The 19,413-nt window shown below is 29.2% G+C and overlaps 1 protein-coding gene across 1 annotated transcript; it reads left to right on the forward strand.

Moving 5' to 3' along the window:
• The first annotated feature begins 1,968 nt into the window (after positions 1-1,968).
• Positions 1,969-13,439, forward strand: LOC137828381 (uncharacterized). The gene is made up of 15 exons (XM_068634917.1): positions 1,969-2,086; positions 2,219-2,290; positions 2,363-2,516; positions 2,753-2,871; positions 2,956-3,037; positions 3,602-3,750; positions 4,398-4,554; positions 4,661-4,725; positions 5,551-5,662; positions 7,875-8,015; positions 8,166-8,203; positions 8,302-8,394; positions 11,602-11,685; positions 11,781-11,930; positions 13,146-13,439. Exons 2-15 carry the CDS (start codon positions 2,222-2,224, stop codon positions 13,284-13,286), a joined length of 1,554 nt encoding a protein of 517 aa, XP_068491018.1. The 5' UTR covers positions 1,969-2,086; positions 2,219-2,221; the 3' UTR covers positions 13,287-13,439.
• The last annotated feature ends 5,974 nt before the right edge of the window (positions 13,440-19,413 follow it).

Here is a 19,413-nt window from a genome sequence, read left to right on the forward strand (position 1 = left end):
TTTTTTCTAATTATAATTTTTAAATTATATATATATATATATATATATATATATTTAATATATATATATTTTCTAATTTTAATTTTTAAATCTATGAAATATGTGAAAGTTGTTTATTTCTAAAAAAATAACTCATTTTATTATTAAAAAAAATTAATAGGCATGGATAAATTTGTAAAGTATCATCTAACAATTTAAAAAAAAAATAAAACTGTTTCACAACGATCATATCTCATAAACTTCCATAAACTTTGCTCACACATCCACTCTAACATACCTCAATGCAAACAACCTCACTTTCTTCTCACATCCTCACATATACACTCCCTCAAATCCTCACACATCCACCCCTCAAATCCAATCCTCAATCCAAACACACACTTAATTGCGGTGCAAATTGTTTTGAGATAAAAAACCAGCCACCATATTTGTTTTTATTTTTTTAGCTTAGATGTCACCGGATTCTGATATTCGCAAGCCTGCATGTATGATTACGGATGCAGGAATCCATAAGTCATTATCACCTATACCTATTTTGACGCACAAAATTAATCAAATGGAATAATTTGAAGAGGAATTATTTTAACTAGCAGAAATACATGGCGACAACATATGTGTTTCTGCAAATTTTATTTTTATCATTTACATATAATTATGTTTAATATTAAAAATCGAATAAATGATGTTATTATTCATATACTTATATTGACAATATAAATTTATAGTTCATTTTAATAAATACGAATATGAATGCACAAAAATCTTCTTAGTGCATGTATTGATATGTTGTAATCGAAACATAACCAATATAGTACTTATATATGATAAATTTACAAATGTCATCCAAAATTATAACATATTTCAATATACATATGTTCTACGGAAGAAAAGACTAATTTATAATGTCATGATTTTGTACCTATGTTTCAGCCATGACCAATATTTTATCATAATATTTAAAAAATGAGAAACACATATATGATAAATTTAAAATAAGTTTTTGTTAATGAGTACATTTATTATTAGTTAAATTATAACAATAATCAGTAAAATTATATTAGTTAGGTAGAGAAAATAATTTACCTTTGAATGAACTTACATAATTTTATATAGAACACGTCTATAACAGAATATTAAAAAAAAACCCCTTGTTTCGCAGGTTATAACTTGATATGAAATTATCTTCTATTCAGTTAATGGAAGAATAATCAATTAGAATAAATATATTATTTTGAATAATTAAAATAATTTAGAAAATGCATATATTATTATATATATTGCATGTTTATTTTTTTAGAGAATAATTATTTTTTTTACCAAATTTAGTACTTGAGTTTTATTTGTTGTTGGTCGTAGCGCCCAATCCAATAAAACAAATTTACAAACGATAAACCTGAACTATTGAGATCTTCAACATAATATAATATATCATTATCATAATATAAAATCATTATAGCTTAATTAGTATCTAATGATATTTTTATTTGTATTATCTACGAGTTAAATACATCACATTAATTTTATATGTATTTTCAACACATAAATTTTATTGTGATAATAAATAATAAAGTTCCACCTTATTTTATTTTATTTTATCATAAATATGTGTATCTATTAATATATATTTAAAGAATAAATATATACTTACTCTGTAAAATTTTTAAAAATTAATTAACTACCTAAAATAGATAAATGGTTACATAATATGTTTATAGTGTTATTATATATTAAATATTATTTTATTTATTAAAATAAATTTATCATAAATAAACCTGTAAACATATTATTATGTGTATAAAAATATATATTATAATATTACATGAAATTTGTAAATTGATTATATTCACACAAATTTTTATAATTATTTAATAGTAATTTCGATTATTCTTTTAAATTTTAAAAATACAAGACACTTTTTCATTCGTTATTATTAAAATTGACACACATTCATAATCCCAAGAAAAATCCAAAATAATACCAATTTAAAAAGAAAAAAGCCCTAGAGAAGAGAATCGAAGTTGTGATCCCTTGAACAGATTCCGAAGATTTTAACCACGCAGCTGCATGATATTCATAAATCACTGAGGTATGCTGAAAATAATTGTTACATTCACAGTATACTTGCGAACTCTAAAAATCCCTAATCCCCTCTTTCCCGCGCCTTTCTTCTTCGTATTATTCTCAAATTCCTCGCTTCTTCGCCGTTTTCTCTCTCAAGAAAATGGTTACACAGTTCGGCATCAAATTCGCCGTCCACCTCATCACCAACCACTTCGGCAATCTCGTCGCTGTAATTCTCTCTCTTTCTCGTCTCTCTGATTTATTTTGCATCGGTATTGATATTGAAGGCTTGTGTGTGCAGAAGGTATGTGAAAATCTATTTAGTCATGGATCACTCACTTTGGATCAATTGGTTCGATACTCGGAGCTTACTAAGGACCAAGTCAAGAACTCCCTACTTGTCTTAGTTCAACACAATTGTTGCCAAGCATTTATTTCTGCACCTGAAGATGACGGTACCATAACACTATTATTTTGTTTAATCCCTTTGTTATGTTTTTTTTTTGCTTCTTTTTAATTATCATTTTCTACTTGCAATAAACGTGTTGGAGGAAAAGATTTTTTAAAAAAACGGACTTCCTAGCTGTAGTGGTTGTGGCGTTTTGATAGATAAATTTAATGTTTGCAATGAATACCACTCCATTAGGGCGTGATTGGTTGATTATGATGTTCTAAATTACTATGAATGCAGATGATGATGCAGACAGATTGAGAGTTAGAACTCAGTACTTGGTATTGTTTGATAACATAATCCACCGATTGAGATTTCCCAAATTCTTGGAGACTGTGTCGCGGAAGCTTGATGAAGAAGTCGGTTTGATCCTTATTGGTTTCTTTGAAGCTTTACGTTTTATGGCTTAAAATGCTCATGAGTTTTTTCCACTTGTTTTTCAGTGTGTGGAGCTTCTTGATGGTTTGCTTCGAGATGGTAGGCTTACCCTGAAACAAATGGTTGACAGAGCAAGTCAAGGGAAAGGCAAGTGTTTTATGATGCACTTGATAGGTCGAGTGCTGTTTTTCTTATATTAGTTTGTTTAATTATAAAAAAAGTATTTTTACACAAATTTGCACATAAGATTTGTGTAACCTAACGACTAAATCATATGTGGTTTAGTCATAATTCCTTTTTGTGAATAAGATGAGGGAACTATAGATAACTTTTAAAACTATGAAAACAAAAAGTATGTTTGGAGTGGATCAAGGTACATCTACTAGGAGTGTGCTTTGCTTTGGGTTGGGTTATAAGAATGGTACATCGTACACAAGTTAACTAAATTTGTGGTACATGAAGAGAGGGCTTAGTTGGTTTACAATTGGAGGTAATGACACAGAAAGAACAATACGAGTCTTTCAAAATTACGTTAAAGGGAGATATATTTATGGGCCTATAATTGAACAGTATATTCATTTTAATAAAACATATAATTTACTCTCAATAATATGTTGATATCACTGGATTTAAAACATGGTTGAGCTCTCCTGGATATCGCAAAATCATGAATCCGTTCAAATTATTTTATTTCAAATGATATACTTGCAGAAAATGCCGTGGATACAAAAGTTGTACGAGAGATACTGAGTAAACTTTTAACAGCTCGACTTGTTGAACGCTGCCCTGCCCCTGAGCCAGTTGTTTCTACCTCATTTAAAGAAACTACTACTAGGAAGCGGGGTGCTAAGTCTGCCAAGGTAATTAATTGCTCACCCAGGTCAATTTCTTTAGGAAGTTGGGTGATCTTCAGTTAATGGTTTGGGGTAAGAGGCATTTTCTGTCTGTTGGGTGTAAACACGTGAGCTTTCTAATGGGGTTCCACTAACAGCTATGTTGAGGAATAGTGAAGCTTTTTTTCTTTGATTATCTATTTTTCTCTTTTGTTCAGAAGGATTCCCTGTCCTCCTCTTTTGTAATTTTTTCAATTATTATTTTTATATTTCTCCATCATTATTGTTGTTATTATTATTTAAATCGAGCATGAGATTAGATACTTGTAAAAGATCTAACAGTTTATGCTTAACCTTACAAAACTAACTTATAAAATGAGATTTACACCACTTATATATTATGATTTAGCTATATCCCTAGTTGATGTGGAATTTTTAACATACAACTAGATCAATTTATTAGTTAATTGTTGTTTTTTGTATGCACGATGATTCTTCATTTATTACTTCCTATTTAAGATGTTTGTAGTCAAATAAGTGCTCTAAAGTGGAAGATTCATGAATATTCTATGTTATCATTTTATTGAAGTTGCAACAGCAATGCGTTCACTCTTGTAAGCTGGATAGAAGAGTTTTCTCAAAACACTTTATTTTTTGTAATGTATTCCTTTTAGATATTTGAAGCACCTGAGACATTAGAACAACGCGTTCTAGAAGCAGCAGTGCCTGGGAATGCAATCAGATTTTCATTCACTGCTGATATGAGATCTAATGTTGACGGAGAAACAAATTCAGATGATGATCAAATTACTAGTGTTGAACAGAATGATGGTAAGACTATTGTCATCTAATGTGACCAGATCAACTTAGTAGTTTTCAGTTGACAAAATTTTTCATACAAGTATAATTTTTTTAAGTTATACAAAATTTGGTGCAGCAAAAGAGGAGGAAATTCTTTGGCGTGCAAATTTTGAGGAGTTCATTCGTCATATTAGGCATAAGGTAGGTATTACAATAGATTTCTTATCTGAACATTGTGCTATCACTGCCCAGTCTACTTGTTTTCCTTGAGTTTTGACCTTTTTTGTACATTCCTTTTATTTAACTTACTGTGAAAGGTTTATTGAGCTTCAGAGTTGTAAAAGCAAGCAAGTAATAATAAAAATCACAGATATTTTATTTGCACAGATGCTATTTTCTAGATTATACAAGTCATGAAAGTTAAATTTGAAATCTCCTTGTCTTTCGAAGGGTAAAAATTCTGTCTAAAATTAGTTAAATTTATACTAGTAATAATAAATGTCAATCTGGATAAACACAGCATGAAATCACACAGATTGCTTGTTGATTGAAACTGCACTTTAACATTTGGCTTGGTCAAATTTAAGTTGGCAATATTTTTTAAGTATGTTCAATAGTCATCTTTGCCATAAGCTAGCATTAATCTGAATCACATGTTACCTTTCTAACTTCTGAATTTATGGATTCAGCTAAAGGAAGAAACTCATCGTTTTGGGTGGGGGCTATATTTACATGACTGGATCATATGTATTGTTTCCTGTAAAGCAGCTGGACATTTGGTTATTTTTCCTTGTTGATGCTACCATATTTTCTGTTGCTTGTGTGATAAATGTGGCAGCAGAGATTTTGTAATATCATTTATGTGCTCTTCGTTTTCTTTTTAATTGTTCTAGGTAACGATTGTAAAGGTTTCATGGATATCACATTTGTAAGCTGTTGTGTTAAATTGATTGAGATGATTTTTTAATCTTTTGTGTGGATATTGATATCAGAAGCTCACAATTAAATATTCTATGCATATTGTAGGCATTGATTGAGAATATAAGAACTCAGCATGATGATGGAACTGCTACTGTCTTAAGTGCAGTATTGGAGGCAACAAAAACTGTAGAGAAAAAAGTGAAAATGGAGAATTCAGGTGAACCAGATTCCTTGCTTTATATGAATTTAGAATCTGTTAGAGATTTTAGAATGTGGAGTATATTAAGATGGTATACACATGGGCTAGTAATAATACAGCCATGACCTTAACAAAAAAGGAAAGAAACTAGAGTTTAATTTAGATTTGTAGGATTTCATATTAAATTAAAAAATAATAGTAAAAAAAATGGCCTATTTCTTTGGATACAATTTTTCATTTCATAAAAGAGAAATGCCAACAAACAACAAACACTCTATCACAATCTCTTAACTATTGGTTTAAATTTACTAAAAGTTAAAAAAAAAGTAGGTTCCGCATCTTATTTAATGAGTTTTTCTCCTGATTTTTGTAGCTGTTAATGATTTTTAAACAAGAGTAAAAGTGTGTTGAAAAGGGTCTTGCAAGCATTCCTCTTCGTAAAATTACTAAAGCAGTTTTTCCACACTCCCTCTCAATATGGTGAATAGCCATTTTCACAATGTTCTAAAATGTTGTAATGCTCAACACTTCATTAAGTATATCATCTGTCTGCTGACTTGTTTAGACACAGTGTATAGATTAATGTACATTCTAATTTTTCTTTCATTAACTGTCTGTCAACCACAATGTGCTTTATTTGATCATCTTATATTGTGATGATTATACACTTGTTGTGGTAAAGTCTCATTGGTCCATTCCTCTTGATCTTCAAATCTTCAAAAATGATTTTTAACCATACTAGTTCACATCACATTCAATTTTTTTAACAACGCCAAGTCATGAGATTTTCCCCAAGAGAAGTTCATTTCCTTGGTTAATCTTCTATCAATTGCTGAGCTAGCATAATCTCCTATTTTCAAGTTCTAATTCTTTGAATGAGCCACTTTTGTTCTTGATAAACCCTTGTAGAAATCCAAAGCTTCCCATAAAGCCAAGTCTTATATTTAGGCTGCATTACTTAATAAAAAACATGTTGCTGATTCATACACTATATAAGGCTCTTTCCCTTGATATATGTGTAATGTATGGTACTAGCTCAAAATCAGTTCCTTATCTGTTGTTGCGCGGTCTTATTGTGGATATTTTAGGGTTTGTTTGGATTAGAAGTGAAATAATGAGAAAGAAAATTATGGATAGAGATAAAAGAGAAATGCTGTACAAAATATATGTTTTTTGGATGCATAGAATAAGAAGGAAAGAAATGGAGAAACCTCTCCGTGGCTAACCTTGTTTGGATGAGTGAAAATAAATAAATAATTTATATAAATAAGATTTTATACTAATTTAAAAAATAAATTAACTGAATTTTTTTAACTTTTTACTTAACATAATTTTTATGTTGCAATAAGTTATTTAATTTTTAGAAAATGTAAAACAAACAAATAAAATACATAACATTCCTCTCAAATAAATAATGGACATTTGGTATTATCATCTCATCTCATTCCTTTTCATTTCCTTCTCATTTTCATTTTCTTATTCAACATTCTTGGTGGATGTTGGGTGTGTCCACTTCTAGTTGAATTGTAGCCACTGTGAATAGATTGTTTTCTTTTTCCTGTGAAAAAGAATAGAGGGAAAACACGAAAGACCTTTGAGGAAATTATTAAAAGGGATCTCATGGTTACATATATTTGATAATTTGGTTTTTAACTGAACCCAATCTATGTAGCTGACCCACCCAGTGTGACAAGGTTGCTTTTGTGTGTGACCTGTCTCAACTAATTCGCGTTTTTCACTTTCCTAGGATTTTGGTGGGAATAATGAGGCTATAGATAGATGGATAGATAGATGTGTACATGGATGGATGAACAGATGGATAGAGGCATGTGACCTAGCCTCTTTAAAGGGGTTTCCATTGTAGATTTGTTGGATCGTGCCGTTTGTTCCGTTTGTTCCCTCCCTCTAGTTCTCTATTTTGTTCTTTTATTAAGAAGGATTCTCTATCCTTACTTCTCTTTTTGTAATTTTTCTGTTGTAGATATATAGAGGCATATGCCTGTTTCCCTAGTAGATATGTTGGATCATGCAGCTTGTTTCCTTTATTCTCTCTCTCTAGTTCTCTGTTTTATTCTTTGTTAAGAAGGATTCTATTTTATACCTTCCTTCACTTTTGTAACTTTTCTGTTGTAATGGATTTTTGTTTCACTGTGTTGAGAAAAGACGTCCATGGCACCATTGTTATCTCATGGGTATCTATTTACTTATGTTATATTATCCTTTGTTTCAGTTCCTTTGTCACTCGATACAATTACCGCAGAGGTGATGAAGACCGATACAGGACGAACGATGACCATAGATCGTATCAGAGCTTCCCTTAGCCAGTTGGGCTGTTCACAGAGGATGATTGTAGATGATGCATATAGTATTGGTAAAATTGATATTTTCCTCATGGAAGACTACTTGTGATATAAAATATCTATCATTTTATTTTCTTATTTGTTAATGTCGAAGAACTCTTTCATAGTCCTGGTTCATGATTCCTTTAATACTTTGTAATTTAGAACTCTTCCCTTTTCAGATTTGAAGAAAATTATTGAACGAGCTCAAAATGAAGAGGTTTTAATCTTTGTGTTGTTTAGTAACTGCACTACACACACATATATGTATATATATGGGTTGTGTAAAACTGTCTAATTTTGTGTTCCATGTTGCAGGTTGAGTCAATTGTGTTGAAAAGGTATGGAAGGGATGCGTACAGAATGTTCAGGCTACTGTCAAAGGATTGCTGTTTTCATGACACAGATCAGGTGATTTACTCATTAATGAAGTTAAAATTAAATTTGGTAATAAATATAGTGATTCTGTCCCATACCTTTAGTTTTAAAAATTGCTCTATTCTGTACTCGTATTTGTACTGGATTCTAGTACTGTACCCATATTAATGCAATATGGATGGAGGATCAAACCTCCTACGTCAACATTGTGCACCTAGTGTCAGAATTTCTCTCTTTGGTGATTTCATTTATTCTGCTCATTTCTTTAAATAATACATACACATAGATAGTAATAAAAATGCAATAATTCTATTTCCTTATTTATTTAATCAAAATTAGGAAAGCTAATATTCTACCATGAATAAGCAGTTATTTATTCCCAATATATACAATGTATATCAGCAAACAAAATCATAACCGAATCCCTTATTGACATCTCCCCTCAAATTGATGTGGCTGATAAAAAACATCAATTTGCTAACAAGAAACTGATTTTGAGGTCGAAGTACAACCTTGGTAAAGATGTCTACAAGCTGAAGTTGGGATGTGACACGACGAAGAGAAATAAATGAGTGTCCGATGCTTCTCGCATAGAATGACAATAGATCTCAATATCTTTTGTGTACTTCTCAAATGGAATGACAATTCACCTCAATATCTTGTTAGCTAATGCTTCTTATCCAGTTCCTTGACCCAACCCATATCTTTAACAACCTTGGAGTTACAACTTGGAGTAGATGTGCGAGATAGAGTAGCAGCAAGAGAAAATAGGCCCAAATTCATACCTATCTAGAGGATGAGATACCTGACATGAGCGGCGTAGTGGTGGAGGTATAAGTGGGTGGATAAGTGGCTAGAATAGTCTAACATAAACATGTTCTGGTTTGAAACGTTCTATAGGATGAGAAGCATTAGAAAAATTAGGGATCATAATAAAATCGTTAGAAGAAAGCTAAAATATGTGAAATTAGTGGTCTAAGGAAACCACATTCCTAGAGACGTGAAAGCATTAAGAGGTTGCATCATAACAAAAAATCCATTTGTGAGTGGTACTATAACCTAAGAATCCACACATGATATAGGCTCCAAGCTTATGATGTAGTAGGCAGAAAGTGGTCAAAACAAAACCCAACCAAAGGGGTGCAGATCAGTATAATGAAGATAAACTTGAAAGAGGTGAAAAAAAAAGGAGAATCAAACCAGAGAACCTGGGAAGGAAGACAAATTATCAGAAAGACAACCTTTGATTGAGCCTCAACCCAAAATTTAGTGGAGAAAGAGGCTGCAAGAAGTAAGGGTTGTGTGATATCAAGCAAATGTTGATATTTTTGTCATGGCATTTTGCTAAGGTGTACAAGGACAACAACGTTGAGAAAAGATATCTTTTTGTTGCAGGTATTCCTGAAAGGCATGACACATGTACTCTCCACCACCAGAGTTAGGGTGCAAGACATTTTAAACATATGAAAAACTTCAGATTTAGAATGAAGAAAGTAGATCCAAGTAAATTGACTATATTCATCAATAAATATCTTAATATTTATAGTTGGCATGTGACAAAACAAGAGACATATCCCAAACATCTCTGTGAATTATTGCAACACATTTGTCAGGATGAGTAGCATGATGAGAAAAGGGAGAGTTTTGCTTTTAGCAAGTTTACAAAACATTTAAAGGATGGTTCAGAAATAAGGATTGTATTCCCCAACATACCATTTTTTATTAAATGAGACAAAAACAACTGAATTTGGATATCCTAGTTTATTATGCCTATCCTCAAATGAGGACGGAACACTAGTACAAGAAAAGGAGGAAAAGCCAGGAGAAGTAAATTGGAGTAGAACCAACAGTGGGCATGAAAGGCTTGCATTGGTCATCCTGCAGGTTATGTGGGGCACTGGGTGATAATATGGCCAGATTGATTGCAATAATTGCAATCAATTATGAGCAATATGACCAAATTGTTAACAATAATTATTAATAACGTTGGACTTGTCTCATTTCACAACTTTTGCTTGTACCTTTAGCCGAACAGGAAATTGTAATGGCAGTGGAATCACTATGGTCAAGCGAGTCACTGCCTTGAGTGAGTAAACGTTGCTCCTCGCCAGGAATTTCCCCAACGCAGGCCTCCAAAGGAGCCAGGCTGTGATTCAGACTAATGCAGCATGAGAAACTTAAAAATATGGTCGAAGTTTCGTAAGAAACTGATTGTGTTTATCTATAAATCTATTGAAGACATAGATCCCTGTTGATAATCGGCACTGTCAATCTCAAGTTGAAAGCGTTTGACGTTCTTGTTCTGGTTGTAAATTTGCTTCAAGTAATCCCATATGAAAAGGAGCACAAATTATTAGCCATATGAGGCTCAATGAAGGCAAGAATCCATGAAATAGTGTGTCCCTGGTTTCCTAAGTAATCAGCGCAGGTTGGGCCTCGGGTACAGTAGAAGACCCATCAAGATGACCCAAGAATCTTTTCCCTTTCACAAACATCTGGAATTTAAATGCCCAAGGGGGATAATTTGTCTTGTTAAAGCTAACCATAAAATTTTTAGTAGCCACAAGACAAATAACCGAGAAAGAAGAGAGAAACCCATGAACTAGAATCAACGAGCTTGAAACCTACCATCACGAACCAGAGCAGGAAACCCACAAACACAGGAACTAGGAGCCACCAAGAAGACGAAGACAAGAGTGACTATTTCGCAGGGGATGATACCATTTCAAAATATTTCTCTTTGATGATTTCCTTCCTTCTGCTCATCTCTCTCTCTCTCTATATATATATATATATATAAATATTACATACCCATTCACAGTAATTAAGACATAATAATTCTCTTTCCTAATTTATTCGAAATCGGGAAAGCTAATATTCTACAATGAACAAGCAAATATTATTGAAATAATTAGAGATTCCATTATTGACCCCTAGACATGGACCAGTTCCATTTGAGATACAATTCCCCGTATGAGACCATTGAGGGAAAGAAAGACATCTAAATAACCAATTATCTCATACAAAAGCTGTTAGATTAGGATGTGTAATAACTTCATCCACGTTGACAGTCTTCCATGATGCTTCACATATACGGAAATCCAATGAAAGATTTCTAAACTGTTTTCTGCCAGGGATTACATAATCCTCCATTTTTTTTTCAAATCTGTTAATAAAGAAATTCAATGGACTCGTTCATAACGCTATTGTGACCTTTAAGTGTTTCTCTTGAATTTGTAGATAGCAGCATCTACTCTGGTTGAGAAAAAGGAGGCTCCAAAGTTGCTATATAGGTTATGGAAGGACAATTACTTGTATATGGAGGTGGTCTATCTATTCAATATTTATAAACATTTTAGAAATCGGTCTACATTTGTGTCTTGATATTTAATCTTTCCATAACTTAATCGTCCTTACAGAAAGTAATTGCGACGGGAGTCAAGCAAACGACTATTTTGATGTGGAAAGTCAATAAACCTCTGGTTTGGGAACATGTACTGGACGAGATGTACCACGCTGCCTTAAATTTGAGCCTAAGAATGGCTTTTGAGCAGGAAAAGGATGAAGAGGTTAGTAAATCTAAAATTGTTCATAAATTGATTGATCTCCGTTAAATAAAAATATGTTAATAAGATTATTTTATAATATCTTAAGCAAGTGTTGGTTTTTGTGTAAACCCCATTGTGACGCGGATGTGGTTGTTGTAGTTCCCCATCCTCCATAGGGTTTTTTTTAGGGAGTCTTTCGTCTCTTTATTTTTATTCATTATATAGTTGATATTTATATTGATTTACCATCATCACTGTATTTTTGTTGGCCATCAATGTCTTGCAAAAATTATCGAAAAAAAAATCATAGCTGAATTAATAAAATGTTATATTCAAGTAATGATAATGTTCCTATTATCTGTTAAAAAGGACACATTAAGGATGTGTGAGATAGCTGTGAAAATTAAAATATTTCATTATTGATTATGTGTATAATCGATTATAGTCGGAATTGGTTTTTGTTGAGGTTGATTTTCTTAAATGTTAAGATGATTATTTGTTTTAAATACAACAAAAAATATCAGTTTTTACATAGTAATTATAAAAAAGGGTATGTATGAAGCTGAAAGAACTTTTTTTGAAAATTTTAAGGGTAGTTTGGAGATAACATATTTGAGAATAATAAGCATTGAAAATTATCATAAGTTAACCAATTCTTATATACATAAAATCAGCTTTTTATATTTTTTTTGTAAATTTAATCAAATGTCCCCAAAAACATCAATAATTCTCCAAAAACATTTTTTCCAACAACACCAGCTAAAAATCAACAATTTAAATTATTCCAAACATACTCAAACTGTTGAAGATAAGTCAGTCAAGTTTCTGATTTGTGGACAGCCATATGGATTTGTCGTCTATATAAAATATACATATATTACAACTTCACTGATAATCATATCTTTCTAAATCTTTTAGGTGCAAATGCCTGTAAGGTTTGCATTTATATTGTTTTTGCCCATTATCAAATGTTCCAGTCTGAAGTAATAGTTATGGTAGTCTACCTACTATTACTATTAGAAAAGGACAGTTTTCAGTAAGTAGTCCCAGGTGCTCTGAGCTCTTGCACTTCATCTGATACTCGGAAAAAAACTGTATAATGGGTTGGTATTTTTTGGTGGTAATGGCATGTTGTACAGCAAGCAATGCTTTGCATTTTTACTACATTTCCTGCGTCAAGTTTTATTATCTGTGTCTTGGTTCGTGCTAAAGTGTTGTTGTTGCTACTTGTCTCAGCTTTTGAATGTTCCCAAAGACAAGCTTAAGGAGCCAGGGCCACTGCAGAAGAAATACAAACGGCTACTAAATGTCTGGTTACTCCTGGGGTCATCATTGATGAAGCTCGATGAAGCTCTCATGCTCTTCCATGACTTCTGAATACAAATTTTTAGGATAATTATAATGATTTTTTTATTAAAAGAATGACAAATTTGATATTTTAACTGCTCCTGTCAGCCAGAAACTTAACTTTCACTGCAATTAACTAACTTGCAGATACCAAAAGGAAATCACACGAACGAAAGTACCACTCACAATGTTGGTAATTTTTTTTCTCAAAGCCACAGTACGATGTTTTAAAACAAAACTACTAATTTGGTAACAGTACACATTTTTTATGTATAAAATCGTACATATTTTAAATAAAGGCTTTCCAGCTAATTCCATGGATATGAAATCCAATCCTTTCTTCATTATTTCTTTTGTTAATGTGAGAATATTAAAATAACGCTTTAAATAGAAAATCATCACGAATACAAAATTTGTAGTTTCAAATTTTAATTTTACAATAATCCGCCAAAGTTGCTTCTGTTTCAAATAATTATAATTTTTAATTAGTCAATCAAATAATTTGATCCAATATGGTTATGAAGTAATTGAGGTGATATGCTTTCAATTTGATTATAGCAAATGAGAAATGTTTCATAGATGAAAAAGTTGGTTGGAAAATGTAACGACTTCTAAGGTTTTGTTTGGATTAGAGGATGTGGGGTAGTGTAAAGTTGAGGGTGCGAAGGAGTGGAAGTGTGAAGAAAGTTGAGGTTGTTTGAATTGGTAAAGAAAGTTTATTAAAATTGGTGAGTGATGTGATGGTGGTAAGAATATTATAAATTATTTTGAATAGTAAAATTTGTAAGATTACAAATTTACCTTTGTATATAAAAGAAGAATAAATAATGATTAATTTTTTTACATATTTTAGTTAATTAAAATAATTTTAAATTTCATTTATAAATATAAAATATAAAATTAAAAGAAATAATAAATTATAATTTTAAATTTAAGTATAATTTTGTTATTTAACATTTTATTAATTTAAATTTATTTTTTACTTAAGTTAATTTACTTACATAATTTTAATATTATTTATGATTTTTTAAATTATGTTATGTTATATATATATATATAAATATAATTAATTTTAATAATGATTTTCATTATTATGAATAACAAAATGAATATATTTAAAAAAAATAGATATTTAGAATATTAAAAAAAAAATCAAAAAATCAAAAATCGGTAAAACCATGAACACAATCGATTATCACTTTCCTTAAAAAAGCCACATAATCGATTATCCACAGTCATAATCGACTATTCTTATAGTTCAAAAGCTAACATAATCGATTATGGTAACAGATAATCGATTATGGTCAAAATAACAAAGGTCCCATAATTGATTATGCTTGCCAAAAATTCTCATATAACCGATTATGTCATGACTATAATCGATTATCAACTGCTTTTAACTACGTAATCGATTATGTAGTGTGTTATTTTTCAATGATAATCGATTATGCTTCAAACTAAAATGAAAATAACGTAACTCTAGGGCAAACATGAACTACCAAACTCACTCTCCTACTTCTATGCTCACTGAAGACCCTCTCCAAAGACCCTGTATTAATGCAACTCTTTGTGTGGAGGCTAGACAGATGTGGTATTTGCTTCATTAGTTTCCGATGCAAAGTAAAATAGGTTACTATTGTGTAACGTGAATAAGAGCAGCATGGTCATTCAACCAATCCTACGTGACTTTCCATGCTTTCCACTCTCCTTTCTCCTCATATTTCAAATGACACAAAAAACACTCTCATTTCCACTCACCCTCACCCTCTCCTTCCCACAGAACCAAACGGGGTGGCCACCCTATAATCCGTCCGCACTATAGGACCACCATCCAAACATAGGCTAAGTGACTAATAAGCGGACAAATAGGAGAACCATTCATATATGTTTTATATGCTCACAAGTGTAATTTCGAGTATTCTCTCTTTACATGAAAATCTACGACCTTTTTCTGATTAAATTGAATAAAGCTTTATTATTTGCTAAAGAAAAAGCGCTTAATTGAAAGAAAAAATTAATTAACTTTTAATGATATGTATAGAACTATAAATTAATTTCTTGTGGCCTGTCGCCAGAGAAGATTCAATCCTGCAGATAGATAGAAACATATATTTCCTACTTTGTTGATTTTTTTTTTTCATTAAAACTAAAGTATTACATGTATTATTATGAGAAGTAACATGCAAAGTAATCTTTAAAAAAAAAATCATGTAAGATTTTAATAACCATTATATTAATACTAATCATTATACGATACATAAACATCTTGATACATAATACTTTAAAGTTTTTAAAAGTAACTTCTCTTCTCACCGGAGAATTATGACATATACATAAGCCAGAGAAGAAAATAATCAACAAAATACAAATTTCATAAATCTTTATATATATATATATTATATTCCTTCTCGGTCTTTTTTTAGACTTTTCATCTTATTAGTTGTTCCAATATAACATCATTATAGTTTAAGAAAAATAACCACACAAACACACTATACAAGGTAGGTTAGTGTTTTAGGGTTTGACATACATTTATTAAATCATATATTTAAAAATTTTAAAAATTTATACAACCCATTCAAATCTCCTTCATATAATCTCAAGGATACACATTTCATAAATTTATAAAAAAAATTATGAAAATAAAGTATCTAACTCTAAGTCCAACTCATTATCTCTCATGTCGTAAACCATAGACATTTGACTCTACTCGAAAGACACGTACATTGAATTAGACTCAGAGATCTATATCTCTCACACTACAAGAAAGTCATGAAATAGAAACCAATTTTTAGAGACCAAAATAATTAGTTACAATAGGAACTAAAATATAGACCATTTTAGAAACTAACAAAAAAATTGGTTTCTAAATTAGTTTCTATTATTGTTAAATAGTTTCTAAATTGATATCTAATTAGCAACTAAGGTTTTAGATACCAATTATTTAGTTTCTAAATTTAGTCTCTAAAACCTTGGTTGCTAATTAAATACCAATTTAGAAACTATTTAACAATAATAGAAAATAATAGAAACTAATTTACAAACTAAATTTCTTTTTAGTTTCTAAAATGGTCTCTAATTTAGTTACTATTGCAACTAATTATTTTGGTTTTTAGAAATTGGTTTCTATTTCATGATTTTTTTGTAGTGTCATACTATCTTCACTAAGTTGTTACCACAATAAAGTTACATGAGAGGAACACAATCCACTCACATGATAGGGTAAATCATTATTATCTACCCGACATAATTTTTTTCACATCGCATACTAGTCATATAAACCTCATTCAAATCTCACCATCCAATATTTTGTTATATGCGAGTCCAATATATGTAGAGTTAGGATATTTCATACAAAATTCCAAAATTCAATACACAATCTAAATATCTTAACATAATATTTCATCCTTGAAATAATTATGCTTACAATTCATTCACATGATTATTTTTAGCCTGAACGATTTTTTTTTTACTTGAACGAAAATCTACTTGAGAACAAGGTTGAATTTATGCTCTATTTTTAATTGAGCGAAAATAGGATTAAGAGTAAGATTGATTTTCTACTCCATTTTCGCTAGTGCAAAAATCTTGTGCTTGAGATAAAATGGAGTTAAGAGCAAATGATGTTTGCCTACTATATTTTTGCTTGAGAAAAAATACCAAACATTTACCCAAAACCAATAATTTGCAACTTTTGGATAACTCAAAAGGTCAGCATGACTTTACTTTGCTCCATTACTTTAATATGCTCAATTATAACTTGCACTCTTGGTGAACTCATAAACTAATCTATATTAGTTATAGGAAAAATAACTATTCTCATAAAACATCATAGTCATAATCTAATTTAATAATCTTCATAACTTATTATATAAAGTCTATTCACCATCTCAATATCTCGACAATGGTATTGAGAGGATGGGCGTGGATGCATGTGAGAGGTTCTTATATTTGTTGAAGGTTATGAGGTTGAGGAAGATGAAGAATAAATCATAGGAGAAGTACAACAAATGAATGAAATAAATTTGCTTTGTTGTTGAACAAAATTGATTTTTGTAAACATAATAGTGAAGAGAGAATCGATTTTCATAGTTATTATAATGAAAGGAAAATCGATTTATATTATTGTTAAAAGAGGAAACCGATTTTCATAACTGTTACAACGAAAGGAGAATCGATTTTCATAGCTGTTATAACAAAGGAAGAAGTTATTATGAAGCCAAAATCAGTTCTTAATTAATAATAATAACTATTTTATTATTATTATTATTAATCTTATTATATATACACAATATATTCTATTATATAATATAATATAATATAATAAAAAATTAAATAATTTTCAAAAATATAAATAAAATTATTAAACATTACATAATAATAAAATAAAATTATAATATAAAAAAACATATATAGTTATATATAATAAAAAAAATGTATACAATAATTATTATTATTTTCATAAATTATTATAAAATTATTACTATTATTTAAATTTAATGAAAATTTATTTTATATTTTATTTTTTAAAATTATGAATATTTCAATAATTCATTTCAATGTAATATATAAATTTTTTTCCATCTAAAAATTATTACATTATGGATATTATCATTTTATTTTTTAACTGAAACCCAAATCTAAAAAAAAATACCTCATATTTCATTATTTAAATATTTTAAAATACAAGGTAAACATTTTACATATTTAAAAATTATTTGAAATTCCCTCTCAACCACCACTCACAAATTTTAATAAATCATTTTCACAAATTCACTCAAATATCCCTCACACATCTTACATCCTCTTGAATATTTCCTTAAATCTATATGATTTTTTAATCATATTTATATTAAATTATATACTTATTTTTATTATATTAATAATATATATAAACTTTTAATATATTATTTTAATTTCTAAGATTTTTGGTCAAGATATCCCCTTTTGGCACGCGTGCTTTGAGAGGTTGTTAAAAAATGAAAAAAAGATGTGAAGGATGAGATAATCAAAGTTTATTATTATAATATTTAAGTTGACGTTCGTTGATATTTGTAGCAAAAGATAAAGAATTACACTTTTAATTAAATCTTGTTCGGTTCATATTTTGTTTGTTTGGAATTTTATTGAATTTAATTTTCCTCACATTTTGAAACAAATTATTAAGATTATCCATTATATTTTGTCTAGTTCATTAATTAAATATTTTTCCCGAAAATAACATAGTAATTTATTTTCCCAATAGTACATATAATTAATTTATCAATAAAAAAAATATCACAATAGTATTTATATAAACAAGTGTTCATTATTTGTTGCAGTAAGTAAAGTAACACTTTCTCTTATGCTCATCGTGCCTCACGTGTTTTAAATTTCATCCATAGACTATCATTTTGCACTTTGGTTGTTATTCCTCTTTCTCCGCCGTCTATTAAAAAAATATATTTTTAGGCATGATAATAATACTAGTGAAACATTATTAAATTAAAATATATGTAATTTTGCAATTTTTATAGTTTTATTATTTTTTATAGATAATTAATTAAAATATAATATATATATATATAACAGCTATATAATTTTTAAAAGTAGTATTAAAAATTATATAGCTGTTATTTTTAAAAAAAGAATTATTTTGAATAAAGAAAATATATTTAACTATTTATTTATTAAAAATAAAAAATTATTTTTATTTATTAGAAATAAAAATTTTCAATTAAAAATAAATATAAATAATTTTATAATTTTTAAATTTGTTTCTTATTTTGTAAGTAGTTTCTTTATATATAATTATTTTAGTTTAAAAAACGATTACTTAAAAAATAAATAATAAGAATTTATGTAAAAAAAATCTCATTTATTAATATTATTTAGTATATGGTATTTTCATTCTCTATTTAGTATATTTTATTTTCATAATATATATATATATATATATATATTTAAGTGATCTATGATTGTAACATATCTGACTTACAATTATATGCATGGATAATTAAAATTATCTTATAAATTTAAATATTTTTAAATAAATTTTCATTAAATTTTTTATTTTAGTAAGTATTTAAAATATTTATATTTTTAATTAAACCTATTGTATTTAATTTTTATCATTATAGTGTAATTTTTTTTTGAACTCTTTGATCAATTCTGTTAT

This window comes from Phaseolus vulgaris, chromosome 7 (genome assembly GCF_000499845.2).
Source record: "Phaseolus vulgaris cultivar G19833 chromosome 7, P. vulgaris v2.0, whole genome shotgun sequence".
In the NCBI taxonomy this organism is placed as follows: domain Eukaryota; kingdom Viridiplantae; phylum Streptophyta; class Magnoliopsida; order Fabales; family Fabaceae; genus Phaseolus; species Phaseolus vulgaris.